Genomic DNA, 19364 nt, shown 5'->3' on the forward strand with positions numbered 1-19364 from the left:
TGGAGAAGGATGTGGAAGGCTTACAGAGAGGGGAGGAAGGCAAATAGGAGGCTGTGAGCCATTGCTCCGTTTCCATTTGCCACCACTCCCCCATGCTTCCCTTAGGGACCTCTCTGCTAAGAGACTTCCTGTAATCAAATAGGGTGCCCTATGGGAGGTTCTAAGACGGCCCTCCCCACCCCTGCACTGCCCCTGCAGAGAGAGGGATTAAGTATAAACACTTAGGAGGCCTCCCAGGCACTGTTTTGAACTCCTCATACAAATTACCTGTTCTAGTCCTCATAGCTGCCCTACCAACTTTACTGGCCAACGGGTTATAAATGTTAACTGGATGTGATCACACATCTGAAAGTGGCGCCGGTGGGACTTGGGAGTCCCCAACCTAAAGTCGCAATTGACACAAGACTGTCTCGGGGGTCTTCCTCTACCCATCTCTCGTGAAAAATCCCACTACCCACACATACGGGCTCCTCCCAGAAGCCTGTACTGCCCACTCAAGCCCAAGGGCATTTGGGTCTTCTGCCTCCTCCCGTGGCATGCGCCTGGGGCAGGAGACTTGGGGCAGGGCCCACATCCCCTCGGAGCTCCACCCCAGAGCGAACTCCTAGGAAAACATGACGGAGGCCCACCGCCCTCGACCTAAAGTCGGACCGAGTCTCAGAACATTTCCAGCATCTAGCTCACGGCCAAACAAAGCCCTTCCCCAAGCACAGACAGAGGCAAAGGATCCCATCTCTCCATTCTCCACTGGCGCTAATTTATCACCATTAAGCAATTCATCCACTATTTCACCATTAGGCAATTCATGAACACTTTACTGAATGCCTACCAAAGGCAAGGGACCGCGCATGGGGCGGAATATTTGGAAAGAAACCCCGATCGGTCTTCTGGAGGAGACGGACTGAGCAAGGAGGGGAAGGAAAAAAGGAAGAAGGAGGAAGAAAAAAAAAAAAAAAAAAAAATCCTCGGACCTCCCCAACATGGCGGCCTAAAAGGCCGACTCTGACCCCCTTATCATGGCCGGTAATCAGGCAGACGCGGACCTTCTCAATATGGCGGCCCAGACAGACCTTCCCATCATGGCGCGGGGCCCCGCCCGCTCCGCCGCGGCCGCGGCGGGAGCAGTTCCGGGTGCGGTGCGCGCCGGGGGCGGGTGGGGGGCGGCGTCCTGGCCATGGCCGGCCTGTCGGACCTGGAGCTGCGGCGGGAGCTGCAGGCCCTGGGCTTCCAGCCAGGACCCATCACCGACACCACCCGGGACGTCTACCGCAACAAGCTGCGCCGCCTGCGGGGCGAGGCCCGGCTGCGCGGCGAGGAGCGGCTGCGGGAGGAGGCCCGGCTGCGGGACGAGGCGCGGCTGCGGGACGAGGCGCGGCTGCGGGACGAGGCGCGGCTGCGGGAGGAGGCCCGGCTGCGGGAGGAGGCGCCGCTACGAGCACGGCCCTCCGCGACCTCCCTGCGAGCGGAGCCCTGGCTCTCTCCGTCGGTCTCGGGCTCGGCCTACGCGACCTCCGGGGCCTACGGCGATGTTGGGGCCTCCGCGGCTCCCTGGTCCGGGAGTCGCGGCCTCGCCTACCCCGCCCGCCCTGCGCCGCTCAGGCGCCGCACCTCGGTCCGGGGCAGCTCCGAGGAGGACGAGGACGCCCGGCCGCTCGACAGGGCTGCGCCTGGCCACGGAGTTCGTCGCTGGTGGGCCTCGACCCCGACCCCGACCCCAGCACGGCCGCCCTCAGCCCTCCTAGGCGCGGATCCGCGCCCGGGCCCGCGGGCGGCGCGAACTGGCCCGGCCGGAGCTGCGCGGTCCCGGCCCGAAGCGGGGCGCCGGCTGGAGCGCTACCTGTCCCGGCTCCTGTTCTGGGCCAGCCTGGGGCTGCTGCTCGTCTTCCTGGGCATCCTCTGGGTGAAGATGGGCAAGCCCTCGGCTCCGCAGGAGGCAGAGGACAACAGTACGTCCCGGGCCGGCGCAGGGGTGGGCCCCGGGCGCGCGAGTGTCCACCAGAACGGCCACCCGGTCCTCCCAGCGCCAGGCTGCACAATCCCGGGCCTTGTCAGATGCCTCTGGCTGTCTTCTTACCTCCAGACCCTGACTCTCCTTCCTCCCGCTGTGGGAGAAGAGGGCTGGAGTTCCCGCAGTAATTTCTGTCTTCACCCTCTGCTGTTCTCATTTTCTGCCTTAACCCTCCCTGCCAACCTCCCTTTCAACCACGTGCTGGAAGCAGTCTTCATTCCTAGTCACTTCCACCCCAACCTCTGGTTTTCCCCCATCTAGAGGAAACCACACCCCTATCCAACAGACAGGTCCACCCCCATTCGTTTTTAGTTCTTTCTTAACTTGGATCTCTTGCTCATTCACACATTAGTGCCCATTTGAAGGCACCCCAGGTTTCACTGCCCACAGATCAGATCTGGTTGGGTTCCCAGCTTTGCAGCACCGGAAGAGTTTAAACCGATATAAATGGAGGCATTTATCCTTGCTTGCATTATCCTCCTGGAGTGTGTGCAGAGAGGGTTCTGTGAGTCAAGGACATTCCCAGCCACGCTTCTGTCCACACTTCAGTGACTAGACATGCCAATAAGTGGTCTGCAGGATACAGTATGCTTCCTGAATAGTTGAGGATTGGTATGTTTCTTAAAAGGGAAATTTGCCTCTTGGGTAATGTTGGGCTTTAGTCTAACAGAAGACATAGAAATCATTTCTTTATAAATTTAAAAGGGTAAAGTGTATGAATTTAAAGTCTAAGTATAAAGTGACATTGAGAGTTCACCAGTTTTTTATATTCTATGGAAAGCATCGTGATTAATCCTGCTCTCAGCCTCAGGCCAAGGCCACATCTCTCCACCCCTAGTAGGAACAGCCAAGATGGAGGGAGAAGCTAAATTGTGTCTTAGCTCTTGCAGCAGTTGGGTGTTTGGGTATACGTAATGGTCTGTGGGCACACAGGGATCCCAGACTCGTGTATACACCCAAATAATTTCTTGGCTCTGAGAGCAGTTTATCCATCTGCTAAAGAAATTAAGCAGACCCAGGAGTGTCATGGCACTGTACAGGTACCACAATAGTCAGTCTACTGTCATACTTACTGCTGAGAGGCTTCAAGACCACAGCTCTTGGATGTATACTGGGATTTACCTGGAGTGCCCCTCCCATGATGGTACTAATCCCAGTTCAACATATCACTGTTGGCAATTTACAAAACCATCATGTATATTGACTTGTTGGAGGTTAACTTCCCGAGTTAAGCAGGGGAAACTTTATCGATCCCGTTTTACAAATGAAACGGAGATTCAGAGTGTTTGAGTTACCCAAGAGCCCGGTGGCTCATCATTTCCGGCTAGGACTTGGACCCAGCTGCCCTCATCCTCATTCCTAATCCAGGATTGGGAAACTGTTATGTGTTACTGTCTCCGTTTTAAAAATGCTGTCACTTAGATGACACCTTCCCAATCCCCATCCTTATGTTGGTAATGTTTTACTTCCCCTGAATTTTGAGACTGGTCCCTTTTTTGCAATCTTTTCCTCCACCCACACGTTTAATTTCCTCTGTGTTTCTTTTCTTGGTCTCAGTGAAATTATTGCCCGTGGACTGTGAGAGCAAAACAGATAAGGTGAGTCTGCGTTCCTCTAAGCTTTTGTTATTCCTCCCAAGGATGTTAGCCTCCGCCAGAAGGTAAGCTGGCCCCGAAAAAGATCATAATAGGCTCATTTTCAGGAGTGCTTCCTGTAATGTACCAGAATCACATCGTGTTCTGTGGTGTTTGTGTCAGACTCAATTGTGGCAGGCGAAGGAATACTTGAAACAGAGAGAATTGAACTCCCAGGATCCAACCCTGGGCTTGTTATGGAAGCTCTCCCATCAATCACAGCGCTGGGGACTTTGATCTTCTGCCTGAGTCAATCTAGGGGGATGCAGAAGGCGGGGGCCGAAGGACCGCTCAGGCTCCCTGGCTTCCCCAGGAGGGGCTGATGGTTTTAAGCACCAGGAGGCTGGCTTCTCAGGTCCACGTGCCCTCTGGTAGTGCGTCTGTGGCTGACGGGTGCCGTTCGGATTTGCAACATCGTGGGATGGGGGGAGGTTGTTTTAAATATATCTGAAGTAGAATGAGCCCTCCCAGTCTATAGATTTGTTTTATGAAGCTTTAATGTTCCCTACAAATAATATTTGGGGAAGGCGAGCAGCCCCATCCATTTATGACTCATGCCCCCAGCGTTAGCCGGGAGCTGGGATGCTGGCACAGGTGATAGTCCAGGGAAGATAGGAGGCAGTAAATTTTCTGGTCATAAATCCTACTAGGAGGAGCCTTCTGCTGCCAGAGGGCATGACTTAGTAGTCTAATTATTAAGTGTGCAGTGCCAGGCCTCTCTGGAGGCCTCAGTCTCCACGTCTAGCAGCCCAGCCGCTGGGAAAGAAACAAGACAGGGTCACGTGTTCACTCTCTTACCATGTCACCGAAGGGGTAGCCTGGGGCAGATAATAGGTTTCATCTCTTCTTTGGGTTCTGCTGTGTATTAAGGGTTGTTTTGTTACATTCATTTATTGGGTTTGTCCACCAAGTATCTTTGCCTCTCAGTTGTTTTGGGAAAACATATTCGTCTTAAGTTTTAGCTGCCTTGTGTTGTGCAAACCACCGTTGGCGATTACAGGAAGTGGCCCGGAAAAATAGGTAGTGGCCAGAGGGAACACTAGAATTCTGAACCCCAAAAGCAAAAAATGGGCAACAAGTCTAAGATTTCTCTGGTTTCTATCTCTTGGTTCTTCACCCCAGTTGAGTGAGCCCCGACAGGCACAATCCGGGGCCTTGCTAAAAACGTGCCCAGTGAGCAGACTGGGGACTTACAACCTCTGAGCGTCGGAGGGCAAGGTCTGGCATCGTCGGCAGGCGCCACTGAGCTGAGATTTCACAGGATGCTCTTGGTCTTCGTGAAGGGCGGACACAGGAACAGGCAGGCTGGGAGGCGCTTCTTGGCTTTGGTGAGGCTCTTGCTGAAAGTTTCATTCTTTGTGCGACTCTCAGGCTCCCCCAGAACCCAGATGGGCACTGAAGTTATAGATATACATGTTCTTTCCCTTCTCAGCCAACGATGACACTTAGCGTTTTTCTTTCTGCCTTTGTGCTGCTGAAAACGTGTGGACAGGCTGGGAGTGGGTGTGCTGTCTCAGGCAGGCCGTCTCGTGGTCTGGTGCCTTCTGTCCTTCTGTTCCCTTTAGGTGGTGTGAGCCCTGCTTTGCCTAAATGTCGGTGAGTTTGGAATAGAGCTTGTTGTGACCGCTTTTGTTGTCCTTTTGTGGGTTTTTTTTTCTTTCTGGTTGTGACAGTAAGAGATGTTTAGTGTAGAAAATTTGAAAAATGTGACAAAATCAGCCATGAATCTGCCACCAAGAGATAATCGCCTTTGACATTTTGGGGGCGTTTCCTTCCCCCTCTCACCTGTCTGTGTACATATGTTTATAGAATTGAAATCTCCGAGTGTATTCAGTTACATTTTCTATCATCAACATTTCCCATCTCATTTGTCTTTAAAAGGTAGTTTGGGTACCTGATTCTACTTACAGACTTGGGAATTGTTTCAGAATGTTCATGGTCATACGTGTAAATCTTGGTATTATCATTTTGTACCCTGTAAAGGCTTTTGGGTCTTTAGGCAACACAAGGGTACATATCTTGGCCTCTGAGACTATGAGAAACCAAGTCCCGCACATTGCAGGTGAGGGCCGTAAGTGAGCCCAAGAAGGAAGGGACTGTGGTTCCTCTGGCAGTTGTCACGCCAGGCCCCAAGCCCTGGCCCTCGGTGTCGGTCAGGCGCCCTGCCCAGTGACACCCCAGAGGAGGTCTGCACAGGGTGGCAGGTTTAGAGGTGACTGGCTGCAGTACTTGTTAGCTGTGGGATCTTGGGGTCCTAGCAGGTCTCTAAACCTCGAGCTCTTCATCTGAGAAATTGGGGTGCGGTCAGGATTGTGGTGAGGAGTCAGTGCAGACTCATGACAGCCTATGGCCTGTCATTGACTCTCAAGGACAGCAGCCTCCTGTTTAAATATTCTCAAGCTAGCAGCCTAGCAAAATGGGGTCAGTCCTGCTGCAGGTGCAGGAGAGCTAGGTGTGCCTGTATTCCTGTGCCCATGTCCTCATACAGGTGATTTCGTCCCCCATAGTTTCAAGATGCCTAGAGATTTCGTAGTTCCAGTCTAGAATCTGGATGTCTAGGGATGAGGCCTTCACTGCAGTTCATGCACACAGCAGACGATTTATGGGTGGAACGAAGACACCTGGCTCTCCAAAAACAGACGGGAATGGCCCAAGGAGGGATGAGACAGTGGTAGTGTGGCATTTGCCTGGCCCACCTCGGAGGCCTGACCACATCTGCCCGCAGCCTCATGGCCTTTATTTAAAGGAGAGTCACGGGGCAGAGGCCGGGGGGTGCCTCTTAGACAGTGACCAGGGCTGCTTTTAGCTCTGCCTCAGCTTTTATGGTTAACCTGATACTTACCCATCCTTTGGAGAATGTGGGTTTTGAGGGGTTCCGGGCTGCGCAGCTCTTGACAGTGCAGCCGAGGAGGTCTAGCCAGATAGACGGGGCCCCCCGGCCACCGGCCCTCTGCTGACTGCTTGTCCTGTGCTCTTCCAGTTCTGTCAGGCCAAGCAGAAGGCGGCCTTGCTGGAGCTGCTGCATGAGCTCTACAATTTTCTGGCCATCCAAGCCGGTGAGTGCCTCTCTCGGGGCCCCAGGGTGGTGGACTCGTACCCTCAGCAGCTGAGCGGGGGCTGGCTGGCAGGCGGCTGAGATGCCAGATGTCTCCCTGAAGACATCCTGCAAAGCCACGCCTTGTCTTCCCCACTTTTCCACTCAGGCACATCTCCTTTCAGCCTACAGTTGGTTCTTGGTATCTCCTGGAAGGGTCCCAGGGCTCCTGGTCCCAAGCCTTTCTGCTTTCTCTGCATGCCCAACCCTGAGATCTGGGGCGTTCATGTTGCCTTGTTGGGGGTGGGGGGGCGTGTGGCAGGCCTCAGGTCTCCTCAGTGCGGATCTTCTGACTTGGAGGGCCTCCCTGTACCAGGTGGCTGACCAGGCCAGGAGGAGAGGCCTGTGCAGGGGCCAGGGCTTGGCATGGTGGGCTTGTCACACTCAGGTCCATCCAGCTTGCCAGGGCCCCGGGGTCACCTCTGGTCCCATTTACCCCATCTGGCTGGAGGGCCTTGGATAAGTCCCTTATTGTCTTGGAAATTGTCTCCTTACCCCACCAAGTGGTCTTGGGTCCTTTTTTTTTTTTTTTTAACAAAATGAAAAGGAAGTCCTGTACTCTAGGGGAGGGTATTTTCAGCACCCCTATGACTACTCCCTAAAAAGTCATCCATCCGGAAGGCTCCCCTACTGTTTTATTTAGAAAATTGTTCTCTGAGGCCAGAGATAACCTGTCCCCGCACCTCTCAGAATCACTTGCTAAAGCCATAGGTAATGACCTATGAGCTTATGCCCCCAGTGAAATATATTTGGCACAAGAACCAGACGGAGCTATTCAGTCTTGCGAGATATTCCAGAGATACCTCTGACCTGTGGGGCCTTGTCTAAAGTTGTTGCTAGGGAATTGAGGCTAGATGGGCCTGTACTGGGCCCTCAGCCCTCGGGGCCAGTCTCGTTGGTCCCAGCTCTGCCACCACCTCCCTCCTGACCGGCAGGAGACCAGTGATGGGCAGAAGGCATCTGGGAGCTCCTCGGAGGAGCAGTAGGAGTGGGAGCTCACAGCATCACGGGCCTCAGGGGCCTTTCTCTGTGGCCCAAGTGCTTGGAATATAAATTCTGGCCCAAGAGGGTATTGTAGACCTTCGCGACTCAGTTGTGGTTTGGGGACCAGTCAAATCACCCAGGAGGTTACTGGATGGAAATGCAGACTCTGAGGAACCATCCCAAACCTATGAATCGAAGTCTGCATTTTCAAAGGATCTCCAGGGTTTAAAGTAGAGAAGCTCTGTCTTAAGCCGTGGATGCTGGTAGACATTTCTCCTTCCTGCCTTCTGTATGTGGTCCTGGCTTATGCCATCAGGGGGCCTAGTGCCTCCTGTCCTCTGACGAGCCCTCTGTCCTCCGACAAGGCAGGGGCAACCCTAGGGTCTCATTGCAGGGGAATGAGAGCTCTACCAGGCTATTACCCTCACCACCACCCCAAAGATCACCTGTAGGCAGAGCCTCGTGCTGGCCTTTGCAGCTAACAGGCTGCTTCTGGTCTAGTAGAAGAGACACACCACCTACCTCCCTGACCACTGGCTGTTATGAGGCATGATTGGATGCGAACCGAGAGGCCAGAAGTTCCAGGAGGCATGTTGCCTTTTAGCCAGAGCCGTCAGGAAAGCGGCACAGGGGAGGTGGTGTCTGTACCAAGCCCTGAAGCCCAAGGAAGGTTGATTCTGTGTATGTGGGGGGCAAGGCAGAGCCAGAGAGGCAGGAAATGACAGGGGCAGGGATGGAAGCAGCTGGCCTCATGGGGGAAGGAGAAACAGAAGGGATGGAGTTTGGAAAGGTCAGCTGGGCCCAACCGTGGATGGCAGGCCACGGGTGCTTGATCCCTGTAGGCAGTGAATGCCAGGGAGGCCTTCAAGCAGGGGAGCGAGGTGCTGGGAGCCAGGAGCCAGGAATGTCAAGGCGACAGCAGCTCGGGTGTAGTGCCATTTAAGCAGAATCATTTTGAACTTCTGCTGATAAGACGTGGATGGGAAAAGGGAGAGGAGGAAACCAATCAGGAGATCATGGCCATGATCCAGGCAGGCTTAAGCAGGGCAGGGCGATCAGGGCAGGGTAGGAGAAGCCAACTTGATCTCAGGGGTCCCCTAAGGTCAAGATCAACTTCGGCATTAGAGGGATAAGGTGTAGCTCATTCTCAAGATTTTTGAGAATCCTCAGCCACTCCCTCCCCCAGCACACAGACTGGCCCTCCATGGCCCCTAGGTGGTACCAGGTTATGAGTTCAGGGTCTTGTGCAGGTGCACCCTGTGCTGTCCCTGCTCTCAGGAGCCTGGTGACCCACAGGAAGCAGCATGTGGTGGGTGGGGCATAGTGGGCTGTCGAGAGCCAATGGCTGTGGCAGGCCCCCAAGTCCAGAGTAATTTGGTTCAACAGGATTCCCTTACAGGCCAGAGATTTTTCCAAGGAGATGTCCCTGGGTGGGCTTCCTCCTGGGTGGGAGCTGGTCACCCAGGGTGCTCAGACGGGAACAGCACCTTGGGGCTCCAAACTGAGGCCCTACTGCCCAGCACAGAGATGCCCTTTTTCTCTGTGGGGCATTTGGACATACGTCCCCAGAACCCCTCAACCAGGTCACCTGCCTGTGTCACGGTCAGAATCCCTGCAGTGCCTACGGCTTCCCTGCCTTTCTTTTCTCCCAGGTTGCGTTTATTTATAGTGCCATTCTGGTACCTTCCAAAGCTATCTGTCTGATCCTTTCAGGGATCAATTGCAAACAGACCTTAGGATTGGGCAGCTTTTTAGTCATTTAATGCAAATCACCGCACTGCTTTGCAGGTCAGGTTTTAATGATCTGGAATCGATCCAAGCTAAGTGGCTTTTGATCTTGCCGTGGAGTGAAGATGGCCCATGGAAGCTGGAGTCACGGGGCCATGTGCTCCCCATCAGAGCTGATGGCTTGATTCTTGCTGCAGTTTTTTTAGGCCGTTTCCAAGTAATTTTTTTTCTACCACTTCTTTGTGTTTGAATGTGTGTTTTTTCCTCCTAGGTAATTTTGAATGTGGAAATCCAGAGAAGCTAAAAAGCAAATGCATTCCTGTAATGGAAGCCCAGGAGTACCTAGCAGTAAGTAGGCTGCGGTGCTTACCCATTCCCGAGAGGTCCTGGTGCTTTTGTACTGATCTTGCAAGCCCTGCTTTTTTTTTTTTTTTTTTTTTCCCTTTTCGTTTTGTGTTTGCTTTTTGGCTTTTTTGTCCCCCCCCCCTTTTTTTTTTTCCTTAAAACTTAGTTCTGAGTGTTAGGCTACTTTCAGTTTAGGCAGCAGCAGGGGTGACTGGTCCAAAGTGAGCTGTGAGCCGGAGCCCGGCCTGCTGCCTCTTTTTCCAGGGACCCTGTTATTTGCTCCCCACTTTTCTCTCCTTCCCAGCAGCTTTACGGAGCTGCACTCTGCCTGTCCGCTCTCTCCTTTATGTTCGCTGTTTAGTTTGCTCAGGGTCTATTGGACTGTTGGCCTGGCCCCAGTTTGATAGAATTCTGGAACTTGGGAGCCAGCAGAAACCTTAGGGGTCACCTAGCTCCTTGTCATTTCCCAGATGAGGAAACTGAGGCCCAGAGAGGGGCAGGGACTGGCCACCGACCTCCTACCCTCTCCCACCTCCACCCCCCCCCTTCCCCTTTTTTTCATTTTCCCCAAGATGAGCTGCCAGTTCTCTGGCCTCACGCTTTGGTCCTTGAGAAGATTCTGTGGTCTTGGCTACCGCAGGCCTGCATTGCTTTCTTGTGTGCTTCTGCATCGACTCCTCCCAGTAGAGCTCTTTCTTGGCTCTCCTCGGCCCAGATTTCCACCTGCCACTTTATTGTGCATTTAGCAGAATGGGGCTTTGGGGCCTGTGGAGGACACGGGAGAAGGCCTCCTTAATCCAGCAGGAGAATAATGTTCCAGCTGGTCTGCCCAGACGCAGCACTAATCTCCCGCCCCCTCCCACAGAATGTGACCGGCAACTCCTCCGCCAAGTTTGAAGCAGCACTGACCTGGATACTGAGCAGTAACAAGGACGTGGGCATCTGGTGAGTGTGGGCGGGGCCTCACAGGGTGGCGACACTGCCACGGGCGCCTGCGGCCACGGTCCTCACTCATCGGCCAGCTGCCGGAGCCCTCACAGATGTGTCTCAGGGCGGAAGTTGGAGGCAGGTCTCCCAGCTGAGTCCTTGTGGGCTAAGCCTGCTGTCAGGCAATGGAAAGAAGAAGCATTCGGGGCCGGAGGGGGTGGAGGGGGTGGGGTGGGGGATGGCAGGCAGAGTAAGGAGCAGTTTCAAGATAAGACACAAAATCCAGGTGTCGGGACGTGAGCCAAGTGTTGCAGCTAAGCATTTCAAGTAACTCACTCTGCGCCCCTTGCATTTACTGGGCGCACAGGGTTGCTGGAGAAGGCATTTTTCTGCACTTCCTTTTGTCCGCTGCTAGTTTTCCTTCCTAGATGAAATATTTCTGTCTGTTGGTTTTTACTCAGCATGGACATTGCAAAAGGAAATACTGAATTTTATTCTGACTGGGCAGTTTGACCTCATTTCTGTCTCTGGGAAGCTCTGTTAGCAGAGATGGCGACCCCCTCTTCCTCCTGAGAAGCCCCAGCTGGCTGCTCAGCCTGTGGGGGAGGGGCGCACCAGCTATGCTACCCCCATCCGGCTCCCTCTCGCTTCCCAGGGTTTGTGGGGGTCTCTGTTCAGGCCACAGCTCCTGATATTCAAATACACTCTAGGGTTTTGTTCCCTTCCGCTCTAACCCACCCAGACTACTAATTCCATCGGCCCCGCCTCCACCAGAACCCCCTTGGGCAGCTCAACCTAAAGCTTGCTCACTGAATGCAGGGCACGATTAAAATTCGTTGGCTTAAAAAAAAAAAAATAAAGCTTCCCTGAGTGGCTGAGCGATTTTCCTGTGTGTTAGGAAGAGTGGAGGAGAGAATATGGATTTTATCCTCCGCAGCACTCAACCAAAGCTGCCAGCACAGAAGAATGATGGCACTCGCCCTTTCACATTGGGGGAAGGCCGTTGGGAGGGTGGCCAAACCCAGCTCAGACGACCGGTACTCAGAGTGGGTCGTGAGATGCTGGGCCACTTCAGAGACTGGGCATTCCCTTGTGCGGTCTGGAGCACGGGATGGGCACCTAGCCGGAAGAAGGTGCAGGCATGGGCATCCCCACACGTCCCAACACCACCTCTCAGGGGCCAGGCTGGAGGTGCGGGGGCCAGGGCCTGGCCTCGGAGAGCCCATTGCTTGTCCTCCCCTGAGCCTCACAGCACCCCGATCTTTACTCTTAAACAGCCTATGTGCCTCCTTCTCCCCGTCACCGAGGAAAAGCACACCCTCCCAGACTCTCCGTTCCTGCCATGCAGTGCAAAGCCAGCGATTCAGTAAACATTTCCATTTCTCTGTGCTGGGAGGTGGGAATCCAATTTACAGTTTAATCTTCCACATGCTGAGAGGGGCTGTCAAAAGACCCGACAGAGGGGGACTTCACTTTAGCAGTAGGGGTTCAAGCCTGCTGCCGTCTTTAAAGCTTTATTCTTTCTAAGTAGCCAACGTGGGAAATTTCTGGAAAGCATGCAACCAGGATACCAAGTCAATTTCATAAGCAAGTAGAGGCCTCGAAGCTCCTCCTTTCTTCTCTTTCTGCTCTAAAGTGGGGCCGATCCCACAGCTCTTGGGAGCTTGGGAACAGCTTTGCAGCCCGTGTCCTGTTTTAGGTTGAAGGGGGAAGACCCATCGGAGTTGGTGACGACTGTGGACAAAGTGGTCTGCCTGGAGTCCGCCCGCCCCCGCATGGGTGTGGGCTGCCGCCTGAGCCGCGCCCTGTTCACCGCTATCACCAACGTGCTCATCTTCTTCTGGTGTAAGTCCTCCCGCTGCCCTTCTTTCCCCACCCCAGCCCATCCTTGCTGTGGGGACTGCTCACACAGCACCTCCCCGGAGCCCCGCTCAGCGACGCTCCCAGGCATGAGTGATGAGTTCTAGAAACTCAGGCCCTGAGAGTTCATTTCTATCTAGTGAACCTGAGGTCTGTGTAATAAAACAGAGGAGATGAACAAGTCAGCCTCTGCCCTAGGTCATCTTTAGAGATTGGTGGCAGGAGCATGAGGGTAACTGGAAAATATCCTTGATCAGGGTCCGGACAATCAGTGTCCCCGGGGTCGGGGTGGCAGGGGGAAGCTTGGCCCAGGCGGGAGCCCAGCATCATCTTCCCCCAACCCCCCAGGGCCCCAGAGGGCAAGCCTCTCAAAGGAGGAGAAGGCACAGCAGGACCTTGGCCTAATTTTATTCCCTGAACAATGTATAAACATCTCCTTGGGAGCTCTAGGTACCCGATGAAAGCAGGAAGGGCCCAGGAGGCTGAGCTACAAAGCCGAGCGCAGGTCCTGTCGCCTGACATCAGGGGCTGCCTTTGAGCAGAAACCTTGGGGTGTCTCTGAAGGCCAAAGGCCGAGTCACAGGACCTGCCGCTCTGCAGAGCTGGCAGAGTTACAAGTCACAGGCCATCTGGGCGTGCACACGGCTCCCTCCCCCAGGCCGCCGGGTGCAGACATCATTATCCGCAGCAGTGTCTCCGAATACAAAGGGCCCCGCATGTATATATGTATGAAACGCCGTGTTCCGGTTCACAAGGGAGGAGATGAAAGGCCTGGAATGAGGTTGGGAGGAGCCGCAGTTTGGGCAGCTGGGGAGGCCTCTGTGGTGACAGCCGGCGGGAGGAGCATGATCACTTCATAGCCTGCCTACCCCTCTGCACCTCCACGGCCCGCGTCTGCTGTGGGCCGCCTGGGCCTGACACGCCGCAGGCAGGCAGAACCCTGGTGCTGCTCCCCCACCGCCAGCGGCACGGCAGCCGGCCCACCCTGAGACAGCGGCCCAGAGGGACGTGACGGAGTCATGGGACCTGTGTTCCCTCATAGGTTTGGCCTTCCTATGGGGGCTCCTGATCCTCCTGAAATACCGGTGGCGGAAGCTGGAAGAAGAGGAACAAGCCATGTATGAGATGGTGAAGAAGATTATAGGTATGTGGCCCCAGGGAGAGGACTCCTGGCACCTCCCAGAAGGTCCTTGCCCTCAGTCCTGCCCTCTGTCCTGCCCTGCAGATGTGGTCCAGGACCATTACGTGGACTGGGAGCAGGACATGGAGCGCTACCCATACGTGGGCATCCTGCACGTGCGCGACACCCTCATCCCTCCGCAGAGCCGGTGAGTGCCACGGGAGGAGACCCAGAGCGTCAATTATTGGGGGCGGGCAATGCAGGCCTGAGGGGCACCGGGGAGGGGGCTGCGCCCGCCTCTGGCCACTGCTCAAGCACAGCTCTGAAAGAAGCTTCTCGAAGAAACAAGCCCCTGTGAGCATCTTTACTGACTCTGGGTGGCTGGTACCCTCCTCTCCGTGGTGGCTCAGGCTGGGTTTCTGCAAGTGGAGGTCCAGAGTCCTGTGGACACTGGGCACAGAAGAGTCGGGTCTCTGGTTCCATTTCTCTGCAATGCTTGTGGTCCCTGCCTCTGCGGACGCTGTGAGCTGGTGTAGAGTTCCCCCTGGTCACAAGATGGTAGCCTGCCGCAGTGGGGAGCAACATCTCCCTTGTCACAGCAGCAGGGGAGAGATGGGTCACTCTCACGGGCAGAAGACATTCCCAGAAGCTGCCAGTGACATGCTCCTTGAGGCCCTGCTGGCTGGAACCAGTTACTTGTATATTCTTGAATCAGTAACTAGCCAGGAGGAGATTGTTTTGCAAACATTTTGAACCATGACCCGTTACCTAAAATATCGTGGCGCGCTTCCCACAGACGCGGGCACACGTACATGTGCATGCCTGTAGCGGAGAGCAGGGTCCCGTAGTGGTGGCTGGGGTCAGTTTCCAGGGTGCACAGCTGCACAGGAAGGGGGAGCAGGCCATGGTCATGCCTGGGCTGCAGATGCTGTATGGAGCCTGACAAAACCCAGCGGAGGTAGCTTTGATGGATGGGGTCCCAGCGCCTGCCACGACATTAGCCCAGACTGTGGGCCCTCCTCAGAGCTTGCTGCGGTCTCGGACTGGACGCCATCCCTTCAGAGGGTGCCGAGCCCTCACACTGGCTGAGCGCTTACTGGGAGTCGGCACTGCCCCAGTCCCTCCAGAGACACCGCCCTGCTCACTCAGTCCTTGCTGCGGCCATGGGAGGTGACGGCAGCGGCGAGTGTCCCATCTTACAGAGGAGGGAACAAGAACTTCACTCGGAGGCTAAGAACTTGCTCAAGGCCCACTGCTGGTGGTGTTTCTGTGCAACCCAAGAGGAATTGGTAGAGTAAAACACTGAAGACCCCTTTTAAAGGTGAAGATGCTTAAGAACTTTCAGGCCCCCCCTCCTCCTCGCGAAGGTGCAGGCAGGAGCTGAGCGGGGGCAGCTGGATCCCGGCAGTGGCCAGTGCTTGCTGTTGGTGCGAGCACAAGGCAGCCACATGATCCTCCGGGGTGATGTCACTTGGTACCTTCATGCTCCCACCAAATTCCTGGCTTGCCCAGAGTCGTCAGGTGGCCAGGCGTAATGGCCCCTCTGAGCCTGTTTCCTCGTCAGAAACGGAGATAACAACACTGCCTTGCAAAGGGCTACATGGAAGCCCCTTATTTACACAACAAATGTTTACTGAGCTCTTGCTGCGGGTCACACACCCCTGGGTCACAGGGAGGCGGTGGGGAGTGGAAGAAACCCAAGTTCCTGGCCTTGCTTCCTGGGAGGGAATAAGGAAACTGCTGTGGGGTAGCGAAGGGTCCTCAGGAAGTGGGAAGCTGGGGTGTTGGGAGAGGGCCTCACAGCTCATTAAGTCAGCGCCTAGCAAGAGCACTCCTCCGAGTGCAGCCCTGACGCTCTCGGGCTTCCTTCCGTTCGGTGGGGCCTGCACCCCAATGGGAGTAAGAGCGAGAGCACCACCGCGGCTCGTCTTGGGCCTGAGCTGCCCAGCCTCCGTGCAGAGACCGTAGGTGCAATGGTGGTCTATGGGGACTGAGCCCTAGCAGTGAACCCCAGGAGACTCACCCCCTGTTGCCTCTCAGCCCCTCGATTTATCTCCCAGGGCCCCCGATTTGCGTAGCCAAGCCCTCACTGCCATCACAGCCAAGCCCTCCGCTGCTCTCGGCCCTGCGCAGGTCTGCCCTGCAGAGGAGCGCCTGCCCATGGGTCCGAAGGAGGGCTGGGGAGCCTGGCTGGCGAGGAAGGCAGGGGAGCTGAGAGCAGCTGGCTAGCAGGGCGTTGATCACTACCTGTTCGTGGGCAGCCTGGGAGGGAGGGCTAGTGTGAGACCAGCCAAGTGGGGACTGCTGAACCGTCTGAGGGGTCGTTGGTGGCAGGACTGACCCCCGAGGTAGAAAGCCCTGGCACCCTCACTCTAACTCCCGACCCACAGGCCACCTCTGGCTCCTTTGTCCACCCCCAGGCTGAACCTCTCCTTCTCCCACACGGACATACCCCCAGCCCCTCTCCACGTGAGGGGGCACAGAGAGGTAGTGTGCAGAGCTCACAAAACACAGGGACTCCTCAAAGAGAAGATGTCAAAGCAACCCTCCCTGACCACCTTGGAAACTTCACCTATCTAGCCCGGAGGGGAAAGAGTTTGTAGGGGGCTGTCCAAGGGATTGCAAGGCCCCGGGGAGCCAATAGAGAAGGGGCCCTGCCTGGTAGCTCTGGTTCCAGGAGTTGCTCCAGGTTCTTGGCCTCCCCAGTTGGATGCTGAGCTCATTCCCATGCTCCAAAGTACTGTGGAGTTTGGGCTCAGCAGCCCAGTGGCCACTCTTTAATTGGCCCACATGGGGCATTAAAATGCAGCCAGCACTGGTGGGGGGCCGCCTGGCCGGGGCTGCTGCAGGAACGGGCCCCAGCAAGAGCTGGCCAAGGCCGGCACAGCCCCTTCCCACTCAGACACCTGAGGGTACTCTGGCCACCTCTGGCTCCCTTCACCTCCCTTTAATTGAATGCTTTTAGAGCAGAGAAGGTTGAGGAATCATTTCTCTGTGGCTCAAGAAATTTCTCTCCTCTGCAGGAGTTCTGTTAGTACCTGACGCCTTTTCCTCCCACAGACAAATTCCACCCGGGCTCCTGGATTTTTGGTCCCGGTTTGTACAAAGGGTTTACACAGGCCCACTCGCTTCTCTGATCAGTGCCAGATGGAGCTCCCAGGGGCGCTGCTGGCCTGCTGAGCCTGGCTCCTCTCGTTGCAGGAGGCGCATGAAGCGGGTCTGGGACCGGGCTGTGGAGTTCCTGGCGTCCAACGAATCCCGGATCCAGACAGAGTCCCACCGCGTGGCTGGAGAAGATATGCTGGTGTGGAGATGGACTAAGCCCTCTTCCTTCTCCGACTCCGAGCGATAAATCCCGAGCGGGGAGGGGGGCCTGTTCCCAGTCGGCCTGTCCCAGGCCAGTCCCCTCCAGGGGCGCGAGAAGGTCACCAGACCTGCCAGTGCTGAATTCACACTTGCCTTGACTTTCACCCTCCTCCCCACTCCGGTTCCAAAGGTCTGTCTATAAGACTCTTCAGAGATCAGCTTGTAGGAAAGCATGGGCTTCCTTGAAGGGCAGCGGTGGGGAAGAGCCAGAGGCCAAGTGCCTAGTTTGTCCTCTGTGTTGGTCCGATCCTCTCTGCCCTGATTGCTGGCAGAAAAAGGGAGAAGGGTTTGTTTCTGATGCAGGGAAAAGATGAAAGAGCAGCCGTGAGACCCTGCAGAGCAAGTGTGCAGTTAGGTGGGCTACAGCTCTCCCACCGCTGGCGAGCACTCAGCAGGGTGGGCATCGTGCCTGTGGGAGGCGGGTCGGGACGGCAGGCTGGGGCGGCAGGGGTTGGGGAGCAGTTGGGTCCATGTGCCTTCAGAGGGTGTTACCTGGGAGCTCAAGGGTGAGGGGAGAAAGCCTGTCCTCTAGCTGAGTGGGCCTGTTTTATCCCGAAGGGGTAAGGTGCTAGAAAGTAGAACACGTACTGTAGAAGAACTCTCTAGAAATGCCAGGTCCTGGCACACTGAACCCTCAGGTCAGGAGGAGTGAGCTGCCAGGGTGGCCTCCTGAGAGGACCTGGAGCTGGCACAGGGGCTTGAGAGCAGACAGGAAGGTAGGGCTGCCCACTGCCACCATCTCTGGCCGCCGGAGGCAGCCTCCCAGGGCCGGGCCTCCGGGACTCTTGAACGGTGCTTCTCACGGAGTGTTGGTTCTAGACCAGCCCCGCAGCCACGGCACTGTGTGGGGCCACGATGCGCATTCCGGGACTTTGGGAGTGCCGCGCCTCCGGTGTGCGACGGTCACCTTGTCTTAGGGCGACCACAGCCACCCCACGGGGAGGCAGTGGAGCTAGGACTTGGCACCGACCCCGGGGGGCGCGGGGCGCGTCGGCCGCACAGCTGCCCCCTGCTGGCCGCCGGGGAGCGTGCGTGCGCCGCTGCAGACCTTCGTCACGGCCCCTCCGCCACAGCCCGCCAGCCCGCGGCGGGAGCCCGGCTCCAGAACCGCCCTGGCGGGGGGCCTTATTAGTTAAGTGCGGGGAGCCTCTCCGGCAGAGCCGCGTTCCCATATGTTCTCAGCCGCAGCAGGCGGGAGAGGGGCAAGCGAGCCGAAACAACTGCCTCCAGAAGGCATCAACCACCCCCTTTCGGTCTTTCTGGTATTTTTTGTTTCTCTAATAAAGCTCCAGTCTCCCTCATTTGAGCAATACTCTCTCATTTCCTCTAATGTCTGGATGATCGGCGGGGCTGAAATCTGAGTGCCAGCCCCATGGCAAAGAAACGGTCGTAATCAGGCTCCAGCCAGAAGAATAAGTAACCCCGCAACAGGCTTCAATATCAGGGTTGAAACTATTGGATGAATAAACTATTTATTAAAAATGGATGTGTTTCTCGTCCATGGTTCTCCCCCTAGAGCGACGTTGTAAAGGCTGGCAGCTTGCTGAGAGGTCAGCAGGAAGAGGAGGGTGGGGCGGGCTGACTAGGGGCCCTGAGCCTTCTCCCACAGCTGGCCTCACCCCACTCTGGGCCCCAGCCTTTCCACCAACAGGCTCTCGGGCAAGCCCCCAAACCTCCCAGTGCTTCAGTTTCCCCATTACCACTCTGCGTGGCCTCCATACCCAGCGGGGTGGGCTCAAAACATGCCCACCCGGTCCCAGTGAGTGTGTGCAAGGGGCGGGGGTCAGTAGAACGTTTTATCCTTGGCCCCATTTCTGCCTCCCCGCAGGGCCCTGGACGCTCCCAGGGGTGCTCAGCCCCTCTCAGCCCTGGGAGCGGGAGAAAGGAAAAGCAGAGTGAGGCTGGATGGGGCTCCTTGGCTGCTGATGGTGTTCTCTGAGGAGGCAGAGGTGAATGTCTGCCCACAGACCAGTGTCTGGGCCCCCATTGCTCTGGAGGCCCCGGGGGCAGTCTGGGAGGGAGGGTGCAGGGCCTATGGGGGTCTGCAGGGCAAGGGTTCAGGAGCTTCCGGGGTCCCATCGCCCTCTGCCAGGACAGTCCCTACCCAGAGGGCACGGTGGGGTGTGGGGAAGAGTTGCAGGCATGGGGGTTGACGTCCTTCTCCGTTGGCCCTGCTGCACCCTCCACACCGTCCCACTTCTAGGTAGTGGCTGGTGCGGGAGCACCATCTGTGGGAAATTCGGTGGAGAAACTGACCGTCAAAGCTTCCAGAAACAACCCAGACAGAAACGAGCCTAC

The 19364-nt window shown here is 56.1% G+C and overlaps 1 protein-coding gene across 4 annotated transcripts; it reads left to right on the forward strand.

Annotated features, from left to right (window-relative positions):
• The first annotated feature begins 1091 nt into the window (after window positions 1-1091).
• LEMD2 (LEM domain nuclear envelope protein 2) lies at window positions 1092-18550 on the forward strand. Of its 4 annotated transcripts, none has more exons than XM_046005123.1 (10): window positions 1092-1369; window positions 1406-1946; window positions 3566-3606; window positions 6623-6698; window positions 9720-9796; window positions 10659-10738; window positions 12420-12565; window positions 13623-13724; window positions 13806-13908; window positions 16902-18550. In XM_046005123.1, the coding sequence occupies exons 1-10, from the start codon at window positions 1175-1177 to the stop codon at window positions 17050-17052; spliced, it is 1512 nt and encodes a 503-aa protein (XP_045861079.1). In that variant the 5' UTR covers window positions 1092-1174; the 3' UTR covers window positions 17053-18550. The 4 variants fall into 4 exon arrangements, with proteins under 4 accessions (XP_045861079.1, XP_045861078.1, XP_045861077.1 ...); XM_046005122.1 differs by having other exon boundaries at window positions 1093-1351; window positions 1388-1946; XM_046005121.1 differs by having other exon boundaries at window positions 1105-1946.
• Window positions 18551-19364: the final 814 nt, after the last annotated feature.

This window comes from Meles meles, chromosome 5 (assembly GCF_922984935.1).
Source record: "Meles meles chromosome 5, mMelMel3.1 paternal haplotype, whole genome shotgun sequence".
In the NCBI taxonomy this organism is placed as follows: domain Eukaryota; kingdom Metazoa; phylum Chordata; class Mammalia; order Carnivora; family Mustelidae; genus Meles; species Meles meles.

What these genes read in the sequence shown, in the direction of transcription:
- LEMD2 (XM_046005121.1), top strand. Translation starts at nt 1,175, where the DNA reads ATGGCCGGCCTGTCGGACCTGGAGCTGCGGCGGGAGCTGCAGGCCCTG. An exon ending in GATGGTGAAGAAGATTATAG is followed by an intron (nt 13,725 to 13,805) that starts GTATGTGGCCCC and finishes CCTGCCCTGCAG; the next exon opens with ATGTGGTCCAGGACCATTAC. An exon ending in CTCATCCCTCCGCAGAGCCG is followed by an intron (nt 13,909 to 16,901) that starts GTGAGTGCCACG and finishes CTCTCGTTGCAG; the next exon opens with GAGGCGCATGAAGCGGGTCT.